At 38.8% G+C, this 24,093-nt stretch overlaps 1 protein-coding gene across 1 annotated transcript; it reads left to right on the top strand.

Moving 5' to 3' along the window:
- The first annotated feature begins 1,591 nt into the window (after positions 1-1,591).
- Positions 1,592-23,066, top strand: Terf1 (telomeric repeat binding factor 1). Its single transcript, XM_036178529.1, has 7 exons — positions 1,592-1,708; positions 5,437-5,586; positions 6,121-6,233; positions 12,128-12,187; positions 14,064-14,152; positions 16,034-16,140; positions 21,972-23,066. Exons 1-7 carry the CDS (start codon positions 1,592-1,594, stop codon positions 22,131-22,133), a joined length of 798 nt encoding a protein of 265 aa, XP_036034422.1. The 3' UTR covers positions 22,134-23,066.
- The last annotated feature ends 1,027 nt before the right edge of the window (positions 23,067-24,093 follow it).

The following is a 24,093-nucleotide window of genomic DNA, read 5'->3' as shown; positions in this document are numbered from 1 at the left end:
AGGGTCATATCCACGTAATGGAGGATGTGTATTTAAATGAGCTCAAGTCAGAGGGCTGAGAGAGTCCTCACTGGCAGAGTTATTGTGGTGCTGTTTTTTGCTTTTGACTTTGCCTGAATGGGGAAAATGTCCTTTCTTTGCCTTTTTTTTTAAAACCAGTTTTAAGGTTTGATCATCCAGTTTATATTCATTCAAGGAATTAGCAATCTCTTTATCATAATTAATATCCTTTTTATTTTCTTTATTTATTTTTTACATTGTATGTTTTAATTAATTTTTTTTCATTTATTTTACATACCAACCAGTTTCTCCTCCCTTCTCTCCTCCTGTTTCCTCTCCAGACTCCCTTCTACCCCCCTCCCCCATCCACTCTCTTCTATCTCCATTTGGAAAGCAGCAGGCCTCCCATGGGCTTGAACAAAGCATGGCACATAAAGTTGAGGTAGGACCGAACTCCTCCCCCTACATCAAGGCTCAGTAAGTTAATCCAGCATGGGAAACAGGTTCCCAAAAGCCAGCTAAGCACCAAGGACAGGTCCTGATCTCACTGTTAGGAGCCTTACAAACAGACCAAGCTACACAACTGTCACACATGTGTAGAGGACCTAGATCGGTCCCATGCAGGCTCCATAGCTGTTGGTCTAGAGTCCATGTCCTTCCATGAGCTCAGGTCAGCTTTCTTTGTGGGTTCGGCCCAGTCCTTGGCTGTGGATCTCTGCATCTGCTTCCATCAGTTACTGGATAAAGGCTCACTGATGACAATGAGGTTACCCAGATCCAGAAAGACAAACATGGTATGTACTCACTCATAAGTAGATGTTAGGAGTAAAGTACAGGACAACCAACCTACAACCCACAGCCCCAGAGAGGCTAGATAACAAAGAGGGCCCAAAGAGGGATGCATGGATTTCTCTGGGAAAGGGAAATAGAAGAGATCTATCTCCTGGGTAAACTGGGGGTGGGGAGTGGGGGATGGGAACTTGAGGGGGGGTTGGGTGGGCTGGACTCAGAGGAGGAGAGTAAAGAAAAGAGACTTCTTGATGGGGGGACACTTTGGCGATAGGGAAACTCTCAGCTAAGACTCCTAACAATAGTGGAGAGGGTGCCTGAACTGACCATCTACTGTAATCAGACTGGTGACTACCCTTAAGTATTTTAATACTTAAGGAAGTATTTTGCAGTCTGAATTAGTGTCCAAGTGGCCCAGAATTGAATGGGGATCTTCACCCCTTTTTTAAATGCCTATTCAATATTTTTTCAGACTCTGTCCCATACTTCTTCATCTAAAGTTTTTTCTTCTGGAAGCCAGGGTTTATAATCATAAACAATCAATCTAATAGCTGTGATTTAATATTTGTGCTCCTCCTTTCTTTAAAAAATAATGCATAAGCTTGACCTAAGACAAAGCCTTCCCAGGTTTCTGCCCTGTTAGTCTCACTCACCTCCTGTGGGCCCCAGCCTTTTATCTCCCTTTTCAGGATTCGAGGTCTCTGATTCATGGTGCCTCTTGTTTACCGCTCTAGAAAGGTGGTGAGACCCGGTGGTGAGACCCGGGAGAGTGGAGCCGAGAAATGAGGCAGACTAATGACTCATGCATAGCCAACTTTATTCAGAGCATCAGACACTTTATACTCTGAAGGTTAAGGAGAGTCACATGAGCAAAGTGTACAGTCACAAGGACAAGCTGAACGTGGCAGACAAGCCACACGTGATGGACAAGCTGCACATGGCATACACATAATTTTTCCATAGAGTCATATACAAATAACAATAACCAGTTGTGATGAATAATCTGAAGTAAACTCAAGTCCTATCCACTGCACCTGGGAGGAGCATGAAGACACATTCCAAGAACAATTTAATGGTTTTGAAGAAACTGAGGTCACAAGACTCTTGTTCTGTTTTCTTGGCATTTTCTCATAAGCACTCAGAATTCACCTCATACGACCCCATTCTTGGACCATGTTCCGACAGGAGTCTTCCGGTTTCTGTTTCCCAAGTTCTGGGTTTGCTGCCTTGGGCCAAATGTCAACTTCTTTTTGTCCTCTCTAGTTTCCCACCACCTTGTTTTTTGATTTTACCTGGAACTCATTGATTCAGCTAAGCTTGGCCAGTGAGCCTCAAGGAGCCTGTCTGTGCCTCCTCGGCACTGGGGTGGAAAGTGCGCTACCCTGCTATGTCTGGAAGTTCTGTGTGGGTTTTGGGGATTTCACCCAAGTCCTCCTGCTTTTGATGCAAGCATTTTGCCAAGTGAGCCATCTCTCCAACCCCAAATCATCCTTATTAGAGAAAAATTTCACAGAATTTGAGACCTTTATTTTTAAGAATTAAATAGGTCAGATATGTCTGTGCATACCTATAATCCCAGCACTATGGAGGTTGAGGTTGGGAGAAACAGAGTTCAAGACTAACTTGGGCTGTAGCATGATTCCACCTTAAGAACAAACAAATAAACAAAATGACCAATGAGGGGCTTTGGATATAGCTCAATGGTAGAGTGCGAGAAAAGGAATGCTTTACCAAACTCATTATATTAAAAAATTAATTCTAACAGTCAATACAAAAATGTACTATTTCAATTACCCTTTTTTATATCAAGTACTTATATTTACAGTATGGCCAACTTAATAGTCACATTTCAAGGGCTCAGAAGTTACATTGGGGGTCTGGGGGCTGCCACATTAGGCAGCATAAATATAGAGAGGCAGTATAACCTGCTTATTTTTCTAGAATCTGCCACCTCATTTATTGATTGATTGATTGATTTTTATTGTTGTATTGTTGAGATAAAATCCTGTTCTGTATCCAAGGCTTACCTCAAAACTCAAGATAATTTAGCCTTCACCACTATAGTACTAGGATTGTAGGTACATACTATTGGGCCTTTCCCCATTTTCTGTCCTTTCTTTTATTTTTTTTTTTAAAGATGTATTTATTATGTACACAGAAGAGGGTGCCAGATAGTTGTGAGCCACCATGTGGGTGCTGGGAATTGAACTCAGGACCTCTGGAAGAGCATTCAGTGCTCTTAACCTCTGAGCCATCTCTCCAGCCCCCTGCACTTCCTTTTTCTTTTTTGTTTTTTTGAGATGGGATCTCCAGTCAGTAGGCCTCTGATTATTAAAATATTAAAAACAGTGTTGTTGGGGTAAATTAAATATCTTCAAAGAAAGAAAAGATAATCTTACATTTTTAGCAAATTTTTTATTGAACATCTATACCTCTAGAAGAAAACAGTGTGTTCTAGGAATTTAAGTAGATGTGTTTGCACCAAGAAACACACTTGTGTGAGGATCCCCTACATCAGGAAACTTGCTAGCTCAGAATGTAGCTCTATAGTGGCACTATAGCACTTGCCTAACATGTACAAGTGCGGGATTTGGTCCTTGGCACTATCAAAAAGAATGATCAGCCAGGCATGGTATAGTACATACCTGTAATCCTATATTCAAGCTCAGGTGTGTGTGTGTGTGTGTGTGTGTGTGTGTGTGTGTGTGTGAGAGAGAGAGAGAGAGAGGGGGGGGGGGCGGGGAGGAGATCTTTAACTTTGAGACTATCTCAAATAAAAACCTAGAACCTCATCCAAATCTTCTGGTCATTTGAGAAAGTGTTTGTCTTTCCCAGCATAACTACTAACCAGTCTTCTCCCCCTAAAGATCTGTTTTATAATGGAATCTTATACAAGGTTGTGATTATAATAGTTTATTCATTTCTTTTTGTTGTTGTTGTATGAGTAGGTAGTAATTTAACTTTCCTGTGCTAGACATTTGAGTTATTTCATTCTTTGCTTTAGGTAAGACATTATCTGATTTGACCCTTCTAGGATATAATAACCCAGAAATTTCAGCAGAGAGCCTGATGATTTTGTTGGATTTCCTGCTTATGTATTGCCTTCTTAGTATAACTAGATTAATGAAAACTGTTTCTGTCTCATTAGAGAAAAACTTAGGAACAATAAACATAAAGTACTTAGGAGAAAGTATTCGACTTCCCTAGTGTTGGCATAATCAGTGAGACATTGCCAACTAACTCATTGAACTAGTTCCCATACTTTCAGACTGGCAGCAGTTTTCATTGGTTAGAACACCAACAGTTGGCCCACAAGATGGCAAAGTGTTTAGATGCCTGTTTATCTTCCTCTCTGAAATATAAATTGATGCATTAGAGAGTCAAGGAAAAATATGCAAGCACACATTCCAGTGAGTTCCATTTCTAGATAAATAGCTCAGAATAACTTATGTTTTCTCTATATGCTAAAAGCCATGAAGTTTTAAAGACAAACAGGAAAAACCTAGACCTTATTGAGACAGTCTAGGATAGAGCTTACAGTTTTTTTAAGTTCTATAGTATTTATTGCTTCTCCAGCATTGAGGCAACTACTATATAAGAAAAATTTGTATTGAGCACAAAAGGAGTAAGAAATTGTTTGAGCATTGCAGTAATAGCAAATAACCTAAGTTCTTCAAGCAGCTAAATGAACAAATGATGATTGATCAATATATTAGACAGTGGTGCAAATTTCCTATACATTAACATAAGTAATTGCCAGGAACATAGAATTAAGGAAAAACACACTTTTACAAATGCTACTGTTTGTATAAGATTAAAGCCACAGGATTTCAGGCATGCTGCAATGAAGTAAATTGCTTGCTATGCCAAGGTACGAAGACCTGCACTCAGATTCCCAATGCCCACATAGAAAGCCAGACATGGTGTCAGGTCTCTACTCCTGGTGTTGGGAAGCAGAGACTGGAGGATCACTGGGGTTTAGTGCCTAAACCAGTCTAGTCAATCAGTGAGGACCAGGTTCAGTGAGATAACCTGACTAAAAACATCAGGCGAAGAGCAATAGAGGAAGACTGACATTGATGTAGGCACAGATGAGCACACATGCACAGGCGTCACATGTGCACACCAGAATCTATAAATCATGTTAGAACTGGTGAACAACACCACCTTATTTATGGACATACAAGAGTGTTGTACAAGTGTAAAGAAATGTACCTTGGGGAAGCGGCAGTACTGGGAACAGAGCCCATTGTAATGCTTAAGACTAGACAAGCACTCTGCTTCTGACAAGCTGTGCACACCTTCAGCCCTAAGCAGTTTATAAAGATAGTCAATTCTGAAGTCTGGGGAACAGTTGGAGGTGAGGACAAAAAATGGGATACAATCAGATTATGGAAGTAAACAGATTTTAAACATATTGATAGGGTTTTGTTTTTAACTGGGCAGTGGACAATTAAGTTTATAATCTCTGTTTCCTCCTACATGTCTGAAACAAAACGTTCAGAAATGTAGGGGCATTAAAAATGGAGAAAATACATGGGTCTTTTAATTGTGTCTCTGAGTTTATGTTTACAAAATAATTGTTTTCCAATCAAATATATATTTGAAATTTGTTTTGTATTAATACATTTCTGTTTTTTTCTTTAGTCTTTAGAAAGGAAATTACTCAGGATAATCTCTCAGAAAGATGCATTCCACTCCTTTTTTCAACACTTCAGCTATAACCGCATGATGGAGAAAGTTAACAGTTATGTGAATTGTGTGCTAAATGAAAAATCATCAACTTTTCTAATAAAGGTACACATGTTATCTCAAGTCGAGAGAAATTGTTATAATGAAGGAGAGTACTTGATGGAGAAAGTCTTATTATCTAACCTGAATTTTAAATTAATGGCAACTGAAGTGGAATATCTTTGAGGAATATACTTCAAAATATTTAGGTACACATGTGTATGTGTGCCAGCAGAGGCCAGCAGAGGGCATCACATTCCCTGGAGCAGTTGTGAGCCACCTGATACAGGTACTGGGAACTGAACTTGTCGTCAGCAAGAGACGCTCTTAACTGCTAAGACATGTCTCCAGCTACTAAAATTTTGTTTAAATCGCCTAGAGAACATTCTATCAAATATGTTTACAAGAGAAAAAAAACTTCCATGATGCTTATAAACCAAGCAATAGCTAGCATCGTCAGGATCATGAAAATAATTTAGTACCTTCTGTTAGCCCGTGAACAGACACTTCTGCTACAGCTATCAAAGATTATGTGTGACTTGTTTAGAATGCCTAGTGTATTCTTTTTTCTCCTCCCTCCATATTCCACATTTTCTTAAGGCAGCAACCAAAGTAGTGGAAAATGAGAGAGCAAGAGCAGTCGCTGCTGAGGAGAAGCCCAGGGCTGCTAATACTGAGACAGAGAAGGAGGTGGATTTGCATAAAGGAAAAAGGTTTGTATACTCTTGATTTTTTTTTTTTAAGGTTTTAGGGATATTTTGTCTTTGCCATAAGTGATGCTAATAAGCCATTATTAAAGTAATAATTGAGTAATTGCTGTGTTCTCTAATTGATGGCTTGAATATTTGGAATACTATAGAGTCATTTCATGATTTACATGGATTATATGTTAAGCAAAGTAATGAATGAGAAAATACCAGTTCAATGTGAATAGATTTATTTACTATTTTTAGTGAAGGTGTGCTTAAGAAATTAGAAACCTGGTTCATTTCTGCCTCTTATTTGAGCTCAGATCCTACTTGCCTTTGGTATATACTAATTTATTCTGGTATTTTAAGATAATGTTCTCTGTATTTTTCAAGGATATCATGCTCTACTCAAAAAACAAAAACCAGCAGTTGGCTCCAGTGCTGGAAGAAGTGCCCTAGTTAGTTCTGTCTGCTCTAAGGCAGTAGTTCAGTCTCAGGTTATTTCAGGGGTTTTCAAGGTTGGTTTGGCTTTAGGGTTTTTGTCTGTTTGAGCTACAGCCTCAGCCAAAGCGAGGTGCTTGTTTGGTGTTTGGTTTTTGTTTTATTCTTTTGGACAGCTGTTTGAGTAACTGAGGCTGCTCTTGACCAAACATTCACTTTGTCACCGAGGCTCACTTTGAACAGATCCTGAGCCTCCTGCCTGCACCACCCAAACTCTGCATTCATATGACTATGCCACCACACTCTGCTGGGGAGTGGGAGGAGGGTTAGTGTGTGTGTGCGTGTGCGTGTGCGTGCATGCGTGTGTGTGTGTGTGTGTGTGTGTGTGTGTGTGTGCGCGCGTGCGCGCGCCAAAGAACAGCCTGTGGGAGTTGGCTTTCTATCTCTATCATGTAGGCCCCAGATAATGAATTTCTGGGTGGTCAAGCTTTGCCCCAAAGAAACAGTAACCTTTATCCACTCACTAAGCCATTTCTCAAGACACTAAGGGTGAATAGTGCACTTCTGTTTTATGAGCTAACCCTGTTGAAGATAAGGTTTGACCATTATAAAGATTTTTAATTTGTTAAATTTTATTTATTGTTCTTGTTGTGTGTGTGTATGCATTCATATGTGTACCATAGTACACGTGTAAAGATTAGAGGACTTCTGGTAGCTGGTTCTTTCCTTCCAGGGTGGATTCTGGGAATTTAAGTGAAGTCATTTTGATTTACAGAGTAAGTGCTTTTACCCACTGAGCTATTTGTTGACCCAAGATTTCTCCTGTTTAACCCATGATAAATTCTTTCTATTGTTGTATACTTAACCCAAGGCTAGATAGTTAAGACCTTTTCATTTCTGGATGAATGAATTTAGTAGCCTACATAATACTGAAAGTTCCAGGGATGCTATCTTAACTACTTATTTAGAGGTGGGGGTTGGGCCCCAAGTTAGAGAAACACTTCGTTGTAACCCTTAGGACTAAGGCTAAATCATTCTAGAATCTTCTTTTTGTTCCTGTGTGTCAGAGCATGGCTTGCTCCTCACTCATCTCAAAGGCTGCACTAAAGTCTCATTTGGGCTCTATTACTTTATTTTGTTTGGAAAATAAATGATCCTAAGACCAGTACACTCATGTAGCAAGCCTTCTTGCCCAATGTAATAGTGCTATATTATAGAATTAAAACCTAAATCATAATGCTTGGAGATAATGTGTCCATTCCCTATCTCCTCTCATTATGTGGCACCACTCATGTTTTTAGAAGCTCTCCTAGACACAGACATCGTACAGAGTGTAAAGTAGAACCCTTCGTGTTCCCATCTGCTTCTCTACACACTTGACTCTTCTTGACTTCATATAGCCAACTGTCTTTACAAGACTTTGATCCCATCTCAGAAATACTTCTCTGATGATTTGTATCCAAGTTTATAATGTAGCTAGGTACCCCACAAATACATCCTTAAAGTAAGTTCTAGGGTTGGCTTTTTGAAGGTAAATGTTTAGATTTCTTCCCAGCTTAAAACTTTTGGCTTACAGTACTAGAGATTGAACCAGGGCAGGACATGAATCATACTTTTTTTTTTTTTAATTGAAAATAGATTTTTAAAAATACAGTCTATTCTAATTATGGTTTCCCCTCCCCTAGTCTTTCCAGTTTCTCCCCATTTCCCCTCCCATCCAGATCCACATCCTTTCCATCTCTCATTAGAAAACGAACAGGCATCTAAGGAACAATAATAACATTTTATGAATAAAAAACAAATATGACAAAACAAACAAGAAAGAGAGTCAAAGAAAAAGTACAAGAAACACATATAGGTACAGAGATACATATTTGTACACGCAGGAATCCCAGAAAAACCAAAACCAGAAGCCATAATATATATAGTATATACAAAGGACCTGTAAGATAGAAAAGGAAAAAAACACCCTGACTTAACATTATGAGCCAGAGACCCTCCAAAGGCACTGCTGAATTCATTTTATGTTGACTATCTACTTCTGGGCATGGGGCCTACCCTTAAGAATGTTTTTTTGCTGGGCAGTGGTGGTGCATGCCTTTAATGCCAACACTCAGGAGGCAAAGGCAGGCAGATCTCTTGAAGTTTGAGGCCAAAGAATGGTTTCTTTCCCCAGTGAGACTCCCTTAGAGAAAACTAATTTTTTATTTTCAAGTGGTTATCAATTGGAGATAGTTTCTTGGTTAGTGATAGGGGCATGTGTCCACTTCCCCTATCAGCACCAGGACCCCATCTGGTGCAGATCCATGCAGGCCCTGTGCATGCTGCCAGTCTCTGGAGTCCATATGTACGCCAGCCTGTTGTGTCTAGAAGGCCTTGTTTCCTTGGTGTCTTCCATCCCTGCTGACTCTAACACACTTATCTTCTCTTCCACATAATTCTCTGAATCCTGAAGAGAAGGATTTGATGGAGACATCCCTTTAAGGCTGAGTGTTGTAAGTAAAGTCTTTCACTCTGTATATTGTCTAGCTGTGGGTTTCTGTATTTGTTTCTATCTGCTACAAAAAGAAGCTTCTGATGATGGCTGAATAAGACACAGACAGATCTAGGAGTAGAGCAGAGTGTTGTTAGGAGTCGTTTTATTGCTACATTCCTTTAGCAGAACAGTATTTGTTTTTCTCCTAGATCCCTGGACTATCTAGTCTCAGGTTCTTGGTCTCCCATGCTGTGCTGGGCACGAGTTCCATCTCATGGAGTGGGCCTTAACTCCAATCAGGTATTGATTGGTTACTCCCACAAGTTTTGAGCCACTACTGCACCAGTGTGTCTTGCAGGAAGGTCACCATTGTAAATCGAAGGATTTGTAGCTGGCTTGGTCTTTACCTTTCTTCTTTGGTAGCATGCAGAGTTACACTCCAATACCATGGACAGTAGTCAGTAGAGGTGAGGGCTCTGCAGGCACCAGCTTGACTTCTCATGTTCATTGAGTTGTGTAGATGCTGTCTTTAGCAATGGAGTCTTATGGTCAGTTTGTGGAAAGCTGCCAATAGCCTTAACCGTAACCCTTTGGCCAACAACTCAAGTAGATGTAACCTATTCCCTGGACTGGAAGCATCATTTGATGACAAGGGATGTTCAGTTGAGGCTGTGTCTCTCCTGTTACTTGACAATTTCATTTAGATTACCTTCATGTAGGTATATATTAATAGGAAGCTACTACTGTATGAGGTTTCCATATGACCCCTCAAATAGCTCTTAGTTTTAGCTTTCCCTCCTATATTCCCTCCTTCTCCCCCCTCTTTCTTCTCCCTCCCTGTTCGATCATCCAATTCCAACCCCTCCTTCTTGTCCATCTGTAACTATTCTATTTCCATTTCCTAGGGAGACTCATCCCGCTCTCCCAGTCCCTTATTGTCTTCTTAACCTCTGGCAATATGGATTGTAGCTTGCTTATCAGTGACTTAACAGCTAACATCCTCATATAAGGAGTATGTATATTTTTATCTTTCTGGGTTTGAACGACCTCACTCTGGATGATTTTTTTGTTGTAGCTCTAGCATTTCATGATTGCATACTTTTTAACCGTTGAGTAATATAAATCATACTTTGACCAGGATATCTGCTGCATTTGCAGCCTTCCCACCCTCATTTCAGTTATCTGAGTTAGCAGTTGACATTTGCATTCTTGTGGTACTTGGATTCAAGTAACCCTTATTTACTTAATGACCACAAAGCACAGAAGTGGTGGTGTATTAGAGGGTGACCTTGAACTTTGATCCACCTACCTTCACCTCAAGTGCTAGAATCATAGGTGTATACCATGGCACCCAGCTTGTCAGAACAATATTCTATCTGTGAAATTATATGAATAATTGCTGGAGCAAGAGGCTCTTGAGTTCAGAGCCAACATAGGCTACTTATATAGCAAGACTCTGTCAAACGCAGGAAAAGGGGGGAAAAGAACTTTGCCAGGGCTGAAGTAGTGGCTCAGCAGTTAAGAGCATTTGCTGCTCTTGCAGAGCACCCAGGTTTGATGCCCCTTAACTACTTACTACCTGTAACTCCAGTTCCCTCTTCTCACTGTCTCACGGAGCACATGCATATGCAGGCACAACACTTCATGCTCATCAATGGAAATAAATCTTTAAATCAAAAACAAGGAAAGAAGAAAGGGTATTTTTCAAGTTTTGCTGTCTTTTTTTTTTTTTTTTTTGCAGAGAACTTAAACATTAACTCCCCTTTGCCCACCTGCCTTATACTATCTAGCTACACAGAACAGAGTTCTGTGATCTTAAAATACTATCTTTTGTTCTTAGAAAAGTTCCTTGGTTCCTCCTTTCCTGGGTTCCCTTCTTTTTATTCTCTTCAAGATAAGCTCATATTTTCTATTTAAAGTCTCCCTCAAAGATCACCTGTGTGAAATTTTGCCTAGCTCTCTGATTAGAATTGTTAGGTATGTGCTCCCACAGTACAAGGTATCAATCAAAGCATGTATCCCTGATAAACCTTAACTTTGGAAATAAATTATCTGTTTATCATAATAATAAGAATTCTTTGAAGATTTTTTTTATTATTAGTGTTTTATTTGCTTTACGTTTATTTTTTCATTTGTTTGTTTGTTGTGTGCCTGTGTGTGTGTGTGTGTGTGTGTGTGTGTGTGTGTGTGTGTGTGGCTGTGGCTGTGGCTGTGGCTGTGGCTGTGGCTGTGGCTGTGTGTTTTATCAAACCTAGAGCTTTATACATTCTAGGCAAACATTCTACCACTGGGTTATACCCCAGACTTTGTTGAAAGAGCCTAATTACCTTTGAACATCTTAATTGGCTCAGTATCCATTGTGCCTGGCTCCTTACCAGAAACGCATTAAAAACTTAACTGAGTACTAATTAAGTCAAAACTAGAGACAGGATTGAAATTGATAACCGAGCAAATATCGAAACCATTCTGGAAGCTAAACAGGAAGAATCAAGGTCAGTGGGTGTGGTGGTGCATGATTGACGCCAGAGCACTTGAAGAGTGAAGCAGGAGGGGCATGGGTTTGAGTCCGTCTGGGTTCCATAATGTTGTCTCACTTCCCTCCTACTGCCACACCCTCCACAAGTTCACTTTGAGACAGAAAGACAAGAGGATAAACTTGAACCCTCAAACTGCATACATTAAACACTTTGTGTGTTTTTCATGTATCAGTTGTACTCAGTAAAACTGTTAAAAGAGAACTTCATGGAATAGGAGTTTTCTAAAGAAAAACATGATAAATTCTTGGTTGCAGTACTAACTATGCTTAACTTGTGTTTTGGGGAGTTTGATTTGTACTTCTTAAGCACATCTGAGCAAAAAGTGGCCACCTTTTAATGGACTCCATAAGTCCTTAATCCAAGGTGTTTCTTGTGGATTGAAATATGTCTTGACTATGTCAGATACTTCTCTTATACAAAGTTTCATTTGTATATATTCTTAGAATTTTATTTTTCTTTTAAAGTGTTAATGGCCAACAGTCTACAGAAACTGAATCTTTAGTGGATACAGTATCAGTAATAAGGTAAAGTGATATTTTTCTTTGTCCCTAAAATCATTGATGAAGCAATTCATGTAGATTTAAATATAATTGGCATAATTAAATACAGCTCAGAGTCCTCTTTAACTCAGCAGATACTTAAGACCCTGAAATATCTTGGAATTTCTAGCTATTAAAGACTTTGATATGGAATCTAGGGTTGTTTTGCATAGTTCCCAGTAGATTATTAGACTAACAGATGGGGAGCATGTGAGCTTATTCTGGTATTCTATCATTATAACAAAGGCTCACAGGAAAGGACTAGAAACTACATTTTCTTATGTGTGTCCCATATTCCAATTATATAAAATGATTTGAAAAACTTTCTGATCTATAAGTGCTATGCGAGACAATCTAAAATATCCAAAGAGCAGAAAGCCTGTGTAAATCATTTCAGAAATATCAGTTGGGTTGCTGAGTGAATATATGGGATGAGTTGGCAAACTTAGTGTGGAAAGGATTGGTGACTAGGATTTAAGAATCCAAGATGTTATATGATTTGTCCATAAAAACACTGTATTAGATTAGATATCTGGGGAGGAGAGAGAACAGAGTCTCAATGTGCAGCCCTGGCTAGTATGGAACTTAAGTGTAAAGTCTGTGCTTCAAACTTGCATTGATCATCCTGCCTCAGCCTCTTAATGCTAAAATTACAGGCATGCACCACCATGCCTGACTTGAATAATTCTTTTTTTGGTTTTTTGAGACAAGGTTTCTCTGTGTAGCTTTGGTGCCTGTTCTGGAACTTGCTTTATAGACCAGGCTGACCTCCAACACACAGAGATCCGCCTGCCTCTGCCTCCTGAGGGTGCCACTTTGAAATAATTCTTAATCACACCTCTTAGGTGTAAGAAAGCTATATACATGATGGGAAGTTCTTGAAAGGATGGTGACCGGCAATGAAGAATGATAGCAGGTGGTATCTGTAGTGTTCCTGAGTGGCTGAGAGCCTGTGGAAGCAGGAGTAGCATTCATTAGGAAGTAAAAGCTATTGGAGCTGGAGAGAGAGCTCAGTGACAGAGCTTTGATTAGCATATGTAAGGACAACAAACAGGGTGAAGCCTGTGACTTCCGGGAGGTTGAAGAGTAAGCTATTCTCTTCTTGAAAAGGTCAAAAGGAGAAAAATACTGTCCCAGGGTAGAGCACGGATGGAGCTAGGGGCTAAACTTAGAGGTGAAGAGTTTGAGAATAGCATTCTAGAGAATACAATACAATACAACACAATAGAACAATACAATAGAGAGAGGAAAGGTGAGAAAGGATTTGCTAATTGCAGAGTGTTTTGTGGATAAAAGTATAGCTAAAATGCCTACGTTTTAGGTGGGGCTAACGTACCTATAAAGTTCAGGCACGCTGCTTCTTAGGTTCTAAGTTGCTTCTATATAAAATAAGAATAATGCTATCTTTGCAAGGCTGTTAAAAAAATATGCCACATCTTATTTCCAGTATAAACTTGCCTTTAAAAAAAAAAGTCTTGGGAGATGAAAAGTATGTGATCTACCATCAAATGAAGGAATTTTGAAAATGCTGCAGAAAATGCTTTAGAAGCCAGAGGAGAGAAGGAAAATAAATTTTTTGCAATTTGAGGAGGATTTGGGAGTTCTTTTGTTTTTCATCCTCAATCTGTTTGGATAACTGATAGAATCTTGATTTCTAAGTAGATGAACTGTAAAAAGATGAAATGAAGGGAGGTTTGACAATAGAAATACTAAAACTAACATGGGTTGATAGGTAAGAAGAGCACCAAGAGAGGCAGGCCAGTGTAGAAGGTCCTGTAGCAAAGGTGACGACGACACATCATTTCCTTCTGTGCCTTCACTAGACTCTGGAATTCATCACAAGCTTTCATGTTTTATTTAGGTCTCACAAGAACGTCATATCTAAGTTGAAACATGGAAGCAGTCGACCAGATTTTAATAAGAAAGAAGCAAGAATGGGAAATCTTCAAAGTGAGTACTGTTACTAACTATAGTTTTAGAAGTAGATAGAGACGAATGCTCTAGCTGTTCACCTTACCACCACAGCACAAAAGGCCCCTCAGAAGACCACAAGCCAACTTTAGAAAGTGAACTGTTGTCGATGGTCTAGTCTGAGTTCTTTGGCTATGTATGGGAGTAGCACTGGTGTTCTGCTGAACTGTACTCAGCAACTTCAGACTTTTCGAGCTATGGATGGAGTCAAAGCTCATTATTAACATTGAATAAGTGAATTTGGAATCTGTACTTATAGGGAAAACACACAAAGTTAGGTTCCTCAATCTTTAATAACATTTTTATCAACGAATCAATACACAATCTTGTTTTATGTTTGTTCTATTCAAAGACACTGTGGTGTTGGCTCATTAATATTGAATCATTGCCAGCTGATATTCATGCCTGAATAAAATATGTTGCCCTCTGACCTCCACAGATACACATGCACATGCCCACTCATAAATAAATGATTATAAATTTTAAGTTTGAATAAAGAATATGAAGTGCTTTGATGGTTGGCTCTCTTTGTATCTATAAGTATGAATTTAAGCTTTAGAGTGTAGAATGATTTAAGCAAAGGTCTCTCCCCAAAAGCCAATCTTCTGTTTTTCTTAGCTGTTTTTAGTTGGTTTGGAATCAAACTAACAAAATTAGAGTGATTTTGTTCAGTGTAGAATCTAGCAGTGTAGTCTAGTCCTATCTCAAACCCATGATCCTCATACTTGGCCTCCAGAGTTTACTTGTGTGCAACACCATGCCTAGTTTTTATGTTTTATGTAATCAGGGTTTGTAGCATTGTTTTCTTGATACAATTCCTATGAACTTCTACCTTATTGATTTAAATTGATTCTCCACGAATCCTTTAATTAGGATTCCCTTTTCTTTGCATCTTCATTTTATTTCCTATTTGTCTAAATGTTTTTTAAGTCTGTAGTTTCTAAATTCTTACATGCTGAAGACTATCTACTGTCCTTTGCGTATTCTTAAAACTTTTTGTCTAAGTATATAATACTCTTTAGAAATACAGCTTAGCAAACAGATTGATTTTGAGTTGCTACCGTGTCGAAGTCTAACATTAACATGACTTCTCCCACCCACCTTTGTGTGTTAGTTACTTTTCTCTCTTCCCTGACTAGGTTTTCCTAGGACATGTGCTGAGTGCCAGACATCTCTCCTTAATTACTGCTTTGGTTTTGGATTTCCATTTAATTAAAGTGATTTTTCACTTTGAACTTACTTATTTAATCTCCAAATAATTGAAGGATATTCTAAATATGTTTCTGTTATTGAGTTCATGTTTAATTCTATTGTGGTCTGAGAATAGTTTGTAGTAGACAAAAAGTACCTACATCCTAAGCTGGCCATGAACCTGCAGTAGTCAGTCCTCTGCTGTGGCCTCCTAAATGCTAGTTGTCAGAGGACAACTTTCAGGAGGTGATTGTCTCCTTCCCCCAGGGATAGATCTTGGATAACCAGACTGTACACTAAGAACGTTACTGGCTGCATCCTACTGTTGGTTTGTCTTGGTGATTGTTGTTGATGTATCTCTGAGAAGAGAGAACAATATGTATTCTGTTATTAAATATCGTAAGACTTCAGTGATCCTATACCAGAAGTACTTTTCCTTCTATACACAGGTGATTAGATATGTTCCTGGAGGTGAGAGGACACTTCTGTGTTAGTCAAATGGATTCCTAGACTTACGTTGCTTCCAGGTTTGAAGGAAAAAGAATTCAACATATAGAGCTCATTTTCTTAGAGTAGCTAAAGTAAACAGGAATTTCATGGTAACCTATTGGAAAGTCCACTCTTTCTTCTAATGTGAAGCAGTATTAATGTTAGTGTTTTTATTCATAGGTGAAATAACAACAGAAGAAAACAGAAGAACCATTAGAAGCAACAGACTATGTAGTTCAAAGAATCAGCCAGACACTGATGAAAAACACAAGCGTAAGAAAAAACAGGTATTTTTCACTATATTTGAATAATATTTATAAATATTAAAGTAAGTGTTTATACTCGTTTTCCTAAAAGGTCTAATTTTAAGATTCTTATGCATTTGAAAACTACATACAAAGTAGAAAATACACCATTTTATCAGGGGCGTTTTGTTTTGTTTAAGATGGAGTTTCTCTGTGTTGCCCTGGCTGCCCTGTAACTCGCTCTGTAGACTAGACTGGCCTTGAACTCAGAGATCCTCCTGCCTCTGCCTCCCAAGTGCTGGGATTAAAGGTGAGAGCCACCACTGACTGCCCCTCAATATTTGTGAATTCCAGGGTTTTGAAGCAGGGCCTAATGACTCTCGAATTTCCTCGTTGTCTGTTGTTAAGTCCCACTTTTCACTTCTGATTTTGTTAATTTACTCCATCGGCTTTTAGTTCACTTGTCTGTCTTGTTGATTTTCTCAAAGAACTCTTTGTTTCATTGATTCTTTGTATTGTTCTCTTTATTTCTACTTTATTGATTTCGGCCCTCAGTTTCCTTTTTTTTTCCTGCTATCTACTCCTCTTGTGTGTGTGTTTGCTTCTTGTTCTAAAGCTTTCAGGTGTGCTGTTAAGTAGCTAGTAGGAGATTTCTCCAGATTCTTTGTGCAGGCACTGACTGACGTGACCTTTCCTTCTAGACAGGCCTTTCACTGTGGTCCATAAGTTTGGGTGTGTTGTGCATTCATTTTCACTGAGTTCTAGGGAGGCTCCAGTTTCTTTATTTCTTCCTGACCCAGTGGTAGTTCAGTTGAGAGTTGTTCCATTTCCGTGGGTTTTTAGGCTTTCTGTAGTTTGTGGTGTTGTTGAATTCTAACCCATAGTGATCCAATAAGATACAGGGGTTATTCCAGTTTTTCTGTACCTGTTGAGACTTGCTTTGTGACAGAGTATATGGTCAGTTTTGGAGAAGATTCCATGAGGCATTGAGAAGAATATTCTTTGGTGTTTGGGTGAAATGTTCTATAGATATCTGTTAGATCCATTCGAGTCATAATGTCCGTTAGTTTCTGTCTGGACAACTTGTCCATTGGTGAGAGTGGAATGTTGGAAGTCTCCCACTATTAATGTGTGGAGTTCAATATGTAAATTAAGCTTTAGTAATGTTTCTTTTACAAATGCGGGTGCTCCAAAAATACATTCAGGGCATAAATATTCAGATTTTTCCTTTGATGGGTATGAAATGTCCTTCTACATCTCTCTTGATTAATTTTTGTTTGAAGTCTATTTTGTTAGATACTAGGATAGCTACACCAGCTTGCTTCTTACGTCTGTTTGAGTGGAAAATCTCTTTCCAACTCTTTACTCTGAGATAGTGTCTATCTTTGAGGTAGTGTCTACCTTCCTATATGCAGCAGAAGGATGGATACTGTTTTTGTATCTATTCTGTTAGCCTTTATCTTTTTATTGGCAAATTGAGTTCATTGATACCAAGAGATTTTAATGACCAGTGATTGTTAATTCCTGGTGGTGGTGGTGGTGGTGGTGGTGGTGGTGGTGGTGGTGGTGGTGGTGTGTGTATGTATGTTTCCCTTCTTTGGGTTTTGCTGGTGATGGATTATCTATTGCTATGTTTTCGTAGGTGTAACTAACTACCTTGAGTTGGAGTTTTTCTTTCAGTACCTTTTGTAGGTCTGGATTTGTGAATAGATACTGTTTAAATTTGACTTTGTCATATAATATCCTATTTTCTCCCATCTATGGTGACTGAAAGTTTGGCTGGATATAGTAGTCTGGGCTGGCATTCTCCATCTATGGTAACTGAAAGTTTTGCTGAATATAGTAGTCTGAGCTGGCATCCATGGCCTCTTATAGTCTGTAAGACATCTGTCCAGACTCTTCTGGCATTTAGAGTCTCCATTGAGAAGTTGGATGTGATTCTGATAGGTCTGCCTTTATATGTTAATTGACATTTTTCCTTTGCAGCTTTTAATATTCTTTCTTTAGTTAGTATGTTTAGTGTTTGATTATTATGTAGTGACGGGATTTTTTTTCTGGTCCAGTCTGTTTGGTATTCTGTTAAGATTCTTGTACTTTTATAGACATGTCCTTTAGGTTGAAAAAATTTTTTTCTGTGATATTATTGAATATATTTTCTGGGTTTTTGAGCTGGAATTCTCCTTCCATTCCTATTATTCTTAGGTTTGGTCTTTTCATAGTGTCCCAGATTTCCTGGATATTTTGTGTTGTGAATTTTTTTAGATTTAACAGTTTCTTTGACCGATGAATCTATTTCCTCTATCCTATCTTCAGTGCCTGAGATTCTCTGTTCCATCTCTTGTATTCTGTTGGTGATGCTTGCGTTTATAGTTCCTGTTCACTTGCCCAGATTTTCCATTTCCAGAATTCCTTCAGTTTGTGTTTTCATTATTGCTTTCATTTCATTTTCAGGTCTTGAATCATTTCCTTCACCTGTCTTGTTGTTGTTTGCTTGTTTTCTTGGCATTCTTTAAGGGATTTATTGATTTCCTTCAATTTTTTTGTCTTTTTCTCAATTTCTTTAAGGGATTTATTTCATATCCCCTATAGAGACCCCTGTCTTCATAAAGTCATTTTTAAGTTTCTTTTGTGTTTCACCTGCATTGGACTGTTCAGGTCTTGCTGTTTTTGTAGAGCTGGGCTCTGGTGATGCCTATTGCCCTTTCTGTTATTGATTGTGTTCTTACACTGGCATTTAGGCATCTGGATTTGGGGTGGTTATAGGTCTTGGTGTTGATTCCTGCATTTGTCTTTGTTGGATGAATGGGGGTGTTGTTTGTTTGTTTCTCTTTTCTCTCTGGTCTTCTAAATGGCCAAGGGTTCTAGTGACTAGTGAGTCTTCAGGTCCAATAGGGTGTCTCTGTCAGGGTTTGGGGAGCCTTGGGTCCCTAGATCTGACCTGGCCTCTGATGAAGCCAAAGTCTTCCTTCAAAGTTGTAGGCCACAATATGGAGCCCCATGGAGAGGGTACAGTATAGTAAGGGTTTGTTATGTGGGCTTAGGGCATGTTAGTGGGCAGTGGGTGGTGTCTTATCTGGAGGTCCCTAGGACCATCCTGGCCTCCTGTAAAGCTGTCAGGGCTATGGGCAAGGGGGAGGGTTAGGGGATGTGCCCCAGGGATCAGGCTCTGGGGAATGTGGCAGCTTGGCTGGGAGGCAGGTCACTCACCTGTTCTTTAGACTGGTGTGGACTGTACCTGAGCATGGTCCAGGAGTCCGTTGGAGTTGTGGGGAAGGGCTGGCCACAGGGAGGATGGTGAGGTGGGAGGGGTTGGGCTGTGAAGTGGGTCTTGGGGGAACAGAATCTAGGGGGTGGGTACAGACCAGCTTGCAGGCGGGTTACAGGTCACTCACCTGCTTCTCAATTGGGTATTTATTATTTTTAATTTGAAATGTGCTATCATGTAGCTCAGGCTGACCTCAGACTCTTTATGTAGCCAAGGCTGCCCTTGAATCCCTTCTTCTCCTTTCTTTACCTCACTTAGTACTGGGATTTACAGTCATCTACCACAACTAGCTTTCATTAATTCCTTTGTTTCCCTTCTGTCTGTCCCTTGACTAATTCTCTGATGGATGTAAGAAGACTAGTTTTCAGGTTGTTCTGATTTTCCCATTGTGGATAGGATGTTCATTTCCAAGTGCTTTGCTTATCAAACTGGAAACCAGAAATCTCTGCCTCACACAATCTTTCCCAGTTGTATTTGAGGATAGAGCACAGGTGTCATTTATAGATAACTATGGGAGAACAGTTTTTCTCTTGTAGGGAGAGTATCAACCATATGATCTTTAGACTATATGGGTATTGATTGTGACACTGTTTCCTTTGCCAAAAAAAGTTATGTGGACACTGCCAACATGTGTTTTTATTTTTCAGCTATCCACTGTTGACCTTGTGATAGAGAACTCTTTTCAGGAGGTGGCTGACACACTTCTTTTTATGTTGTGCTGGAGTTTTCGGTTGTTATTTTTTATTTAAATCACTCAATTTCTACTTGGATAGCTTTTTCCTTATCTGTTAGACAAAAGTACTTGAGCCTGCCTCATTAAAATTTGTAGATCCTTTTATAAACTTAGTCCATTAAGGAAAAAAGTAAGTGCCTTTCAAAAGTATATCCTCCACACAGAGATTACATAGTGTGAATTATTGTAACAGGCTTTTCTTTTACTATAAATTATGTCATTGTGAAGGTACAAAGTAGAAGACACAGTACAAACCTGAAAGGATTTTGGCTATGGTCAGTGCCAGTTTCTCTGGTATTCGGTCATCTGTGAGATGGTTTTCATCTCCTCTCTGTCTTCGGGTCACGTTGATTTTCCTTTTTTTAACACCACTATTTTCTAATAAGAATTTTTTTTTCAATTGTAGTAAAATATACATAATGGCAAATGTATCATCTTAAGATTTTTAAGGCTTATCATTTTTATTTATGTATGTTTCTCAGGTAAGGGTATGTGCATGTGAGTAAAGAACTCAAAATGTCGGGTCTCCTGAGCTGGAGTTACAAGCAGTTGTGAGCCACCCATCAAAATTCTGGGACCCAAACTCGGACCCTTTGCAAGAATGGAATATGTTCTTAACTACTGAACCACCTCCTTACCATGTCTTAATCATTTTTAAGTATATAGTTTAGTAGCATTAAGCATATTCATATTTTCATATGATCACCACAGTCTGCCCATAACTTTCAAAACAAATTCTAAACCCATTAAAACACTCTTCCTTTCCCCTTCTTTGCCATGCTTGATAACTGTCCTTTTTACTGTCTGTCTCTGAGGTTGACCATTGTAGGTACCTCATATCAGTGAAATCATTCAGTACGTGTGTGATTTTTATGTGAGTGTTTACCTGCATGTATCTATGTGTACCACAAGTGTACCTGGTGCCGTAGAGGTCAAAAAGGGGGCATTGAATCCCCTAGAACTTGAGTTGCAGATAGTTAATAAACTGCCATGTGGATGCTGGGAACTTAAACCCAGGTCATATGGAAGAACAAGAAGTGATTTTATCACTGAGCCATCTCTCTAGCCCTAGAACTTGTCTTTTCATATCTAAATTATTTCACTTAGCATAATATTCTTAAGGCTAAAGCATGTTGCCAGAATTTCCCTTTTAATAATAAATAATATTCCTCATATACTGCATGCTGAAAATTCTTTCATTCATTGATGGACCTGGCTTACTTCCTTATTTTAGTGTTGTGGATAGTACAGCAGTGAGCATTAGTGTACAAATAGTGTGTTAGACACTCAAACCCCTCTTTTATCACACCAGAAGAAGGAATAATTAGTTGGCCACCTATACCAAATACTAAATGTTAGTACTTTGTCTATGCAAAGTATTAGATTTTATTTAAATTTTTTTAGCATTTTCTCCCAGCTTAAATTGAGTGGTTGTGTTTTTGAAAGTCTGTCTTATAGAAGACGTGCATGCCTCTGTGTGTGTGTGTGTGTGTGTGTGTGTGTGTGTGTACGTGTACCTCCCCCAGCATAGGGAAAGAATGTTCACTGAGTTCATTAGTGAAGTACTAAACAGAAATGTGGAGTGATCTATTAAGGGTTAGACAAAAGCTGCTTGAGATATCTCAATGAGCCTGAAGTTAGACTGTTACTGTATAGCTGTCCCATCTTAGCTGGCTAAGCTTCTGTAACACTACCCTGAAATATTAAATGGGTAATGGTAAGATCTTATAAAACCATATATGTATATGTGTTGAGATATATGAATATAGGAAAATAATTTTCCTTTTTAAGAAACAGAGCAATTGCTTTGACTTTTAAAAAATGTATTCTCTTTAAAGAATGTTTCTTTGAGTAACTTTTATGTCTTTTCAACAGGCGTGGCTTTGGGAAGAGGACAGATTTTTGAAGTGTGGTGTAAAGAAATATGGAGAGGGAAATTGGGCTAAAATACTATCACATTATAAGTTCAACAACCGAACAAGTGTCATGTTAAAAGACAGGTGGAGAACAATGAAGAAACTAAAGCTGATTAACTGAGACACTGAAGGCTGAATGGGTTTGTTTCCACTTAGCACAAGGACAGTTAAATACTTGAAGCACTACATTTTGTTTACAACTTTCTGGTCACTGATGTAGCTTCACTTTTTTGTTGAAAGCATTATTTTTTTGTGATAGTTTTGTTATAAATTGGTACTGTAAAGGTAAAATTATATGTCATCATTGTTTTCTTCAAGAATCTTTATTTTTATAAAATACAGATATGTTGAACCCTATCAAATTCAGTACCCCATCCCGCATCCTGACATACAGAAATAAGAGCCTGATAAGATAAAAAGTATTTACTTACGGCTATTTCTGTTTGCTCTGTTCCATGTCTGTAGATTTACAAAATGCCACATGGAAATTGATATTCTCAAGAATTGAAGGATACTCCTTTGTGATTTTGTTGCTTGGTTTATGGCTAATATACTGCTTACTGAAGATTTTATTACTGTTGTGATGAATGTTCAGAACAATCCAAAGTTCTGACAAGCTTGATTCTCTCAGTAGTTTCATTTAAAGGAAGTTGGGTTTTCACCAACAATTTATTCTTCAGAATATTTAGTTAAGGGTAATAATTAGCATTTTGAGTTTTATGTGCTGTATTTAGCTAGTGAATAAAAATCTCACCCTATTGAAATATTTACATTAGAAACAGGGTATTGTGTAATATCTCTAATTTTCTATCAAAGTGTCATGTTTTATTTTCCTGTTGTTCTGAATTTATGTTATCCTATTTATCTAATAAACAGTAACATTACTAATTGCTGTGTGCCTCCTAACCCAGTAGCTCCCACCATGTTTACCCAGTGACCATGTTTACCCAGGATGCTGGCAACTTGGGTCAAAGTAAGCATCTAAGTCCACCTCACTCTAAACATAGTTCATTAATCATCAAATCTAAATTGCTATAAATTGCTATTATAAAATATCTATTATTTTACCCTTTGCTTTAAAAAGTCACAGTATGGTACATCATTAAAATTTATTTACTAAAAGCTTTTATTTTTTAAATTTTTTTTTTTGGTTTTTCAAGACAGGGTTTCTCTGTGTAGCTTTGTGCCTTTCCTGGAACTCACTTGGTAAACCAGGCTGGCCTCGAACTCACAGAGATCTGCCTGGCTCTGCCTCCCGAGTGCTGGGATTAAAGGCATGCGCCGCCACCACCACCTGGCTTATTTTTTTTAATTTTTAACACTCTTATTTAGTGAGTGCAAAAATCTTCATGCCATGACATACATGACGAAGTTGGATAATAAATTGGGGGAGTGTGCTATTAGGAGGTGTGGCTTTGTTGGAGTAGGTGGTCTTGGAGGAAGCGTGTCACTGTGGGGGTGGGCTTTGAGGTCTCATACATGCTCAAGATACTACCCAGTGTCTCAGTTCACTTTCTGTTGCCAGCATATCAAGATGTAGGACTCTCAGTACCATATCTGTCTGCACACTACCATGTTGCAACATCATGATAATGGACTAAACCCCTGAAAGTGTAAGCCACCCCAATGAAATGTTTTCCTTCATAAGAGTTGTTGTGGTCATGGTGTCACTTCACAGCAATGGAAACCCTAGCTAAGGCACATACACACATAGATGCAAACCTTAATCTGGACTTTGCCTATGCAGTGGAAAACTTGTCTGATTCTTGCTTGTTTTGCTTAACTTCATCTCCAGCTCTATCACCTTTGAAAAACCCAAAACTGCCCATTTGAAGTTGCTACAGCCTAGATGAACCAAAACAAAGACAAATCTGAATTGACTCAAGGAACAAACATGTCAGTACACACAGCCACGCTTTTGTGCATTGCATGGTTTAGCACCAAGCTGTCCCAGAAACACAAGCTGTTACCATAGCAACTGCTGAGGTGAGTAGTCAGGGACAGAAAGTAAGCAAAACACCAGCCTTTTATCAAGTTATTGTACCAGGTGTGGTGGTATGACAGGCAGGGGAATCTCTGTG

This window comes from Onychomys torridus, chromosome 2, assembly GCF_903995425.1.
Source record: "Onychomys torridus chromosome 2, mOncTor1.1, whole genome shotgun sequence".
NCBI lineage: Eukaryota > Metazoa > Chordata > Mammalia > Rodentia > Cricetidae > Onychomys > Onychomys torridus.
Note: the sequence above shows the minus strand (reverse complement) of the source record. Positions and strands in the feature narration are given on the sequence as shown.

Coding starts and splice junctions, on each gene's coding strand:
- Terf1 (XM_036178529.1), top strand. CDS start 1,592: ATGCATAGCCAACTTTATTCAGAGCATCAGACACTTTATACTCTGAAG. Junction 6,234..12,127: donor GATTTGCATAAAGGAAAAAG/GTTTGTATACTC, acceptor TTTCTTTTAAAG/TGTTAATGGCCAACAGTCTA. Junction 16,141..21,971: donor ACAAGCGTAAGAAAAAACAG/GTATTTTTCACT, acceptor TCTTTTCAACAG/GCGTGGCTTTGGGAAGAGGA.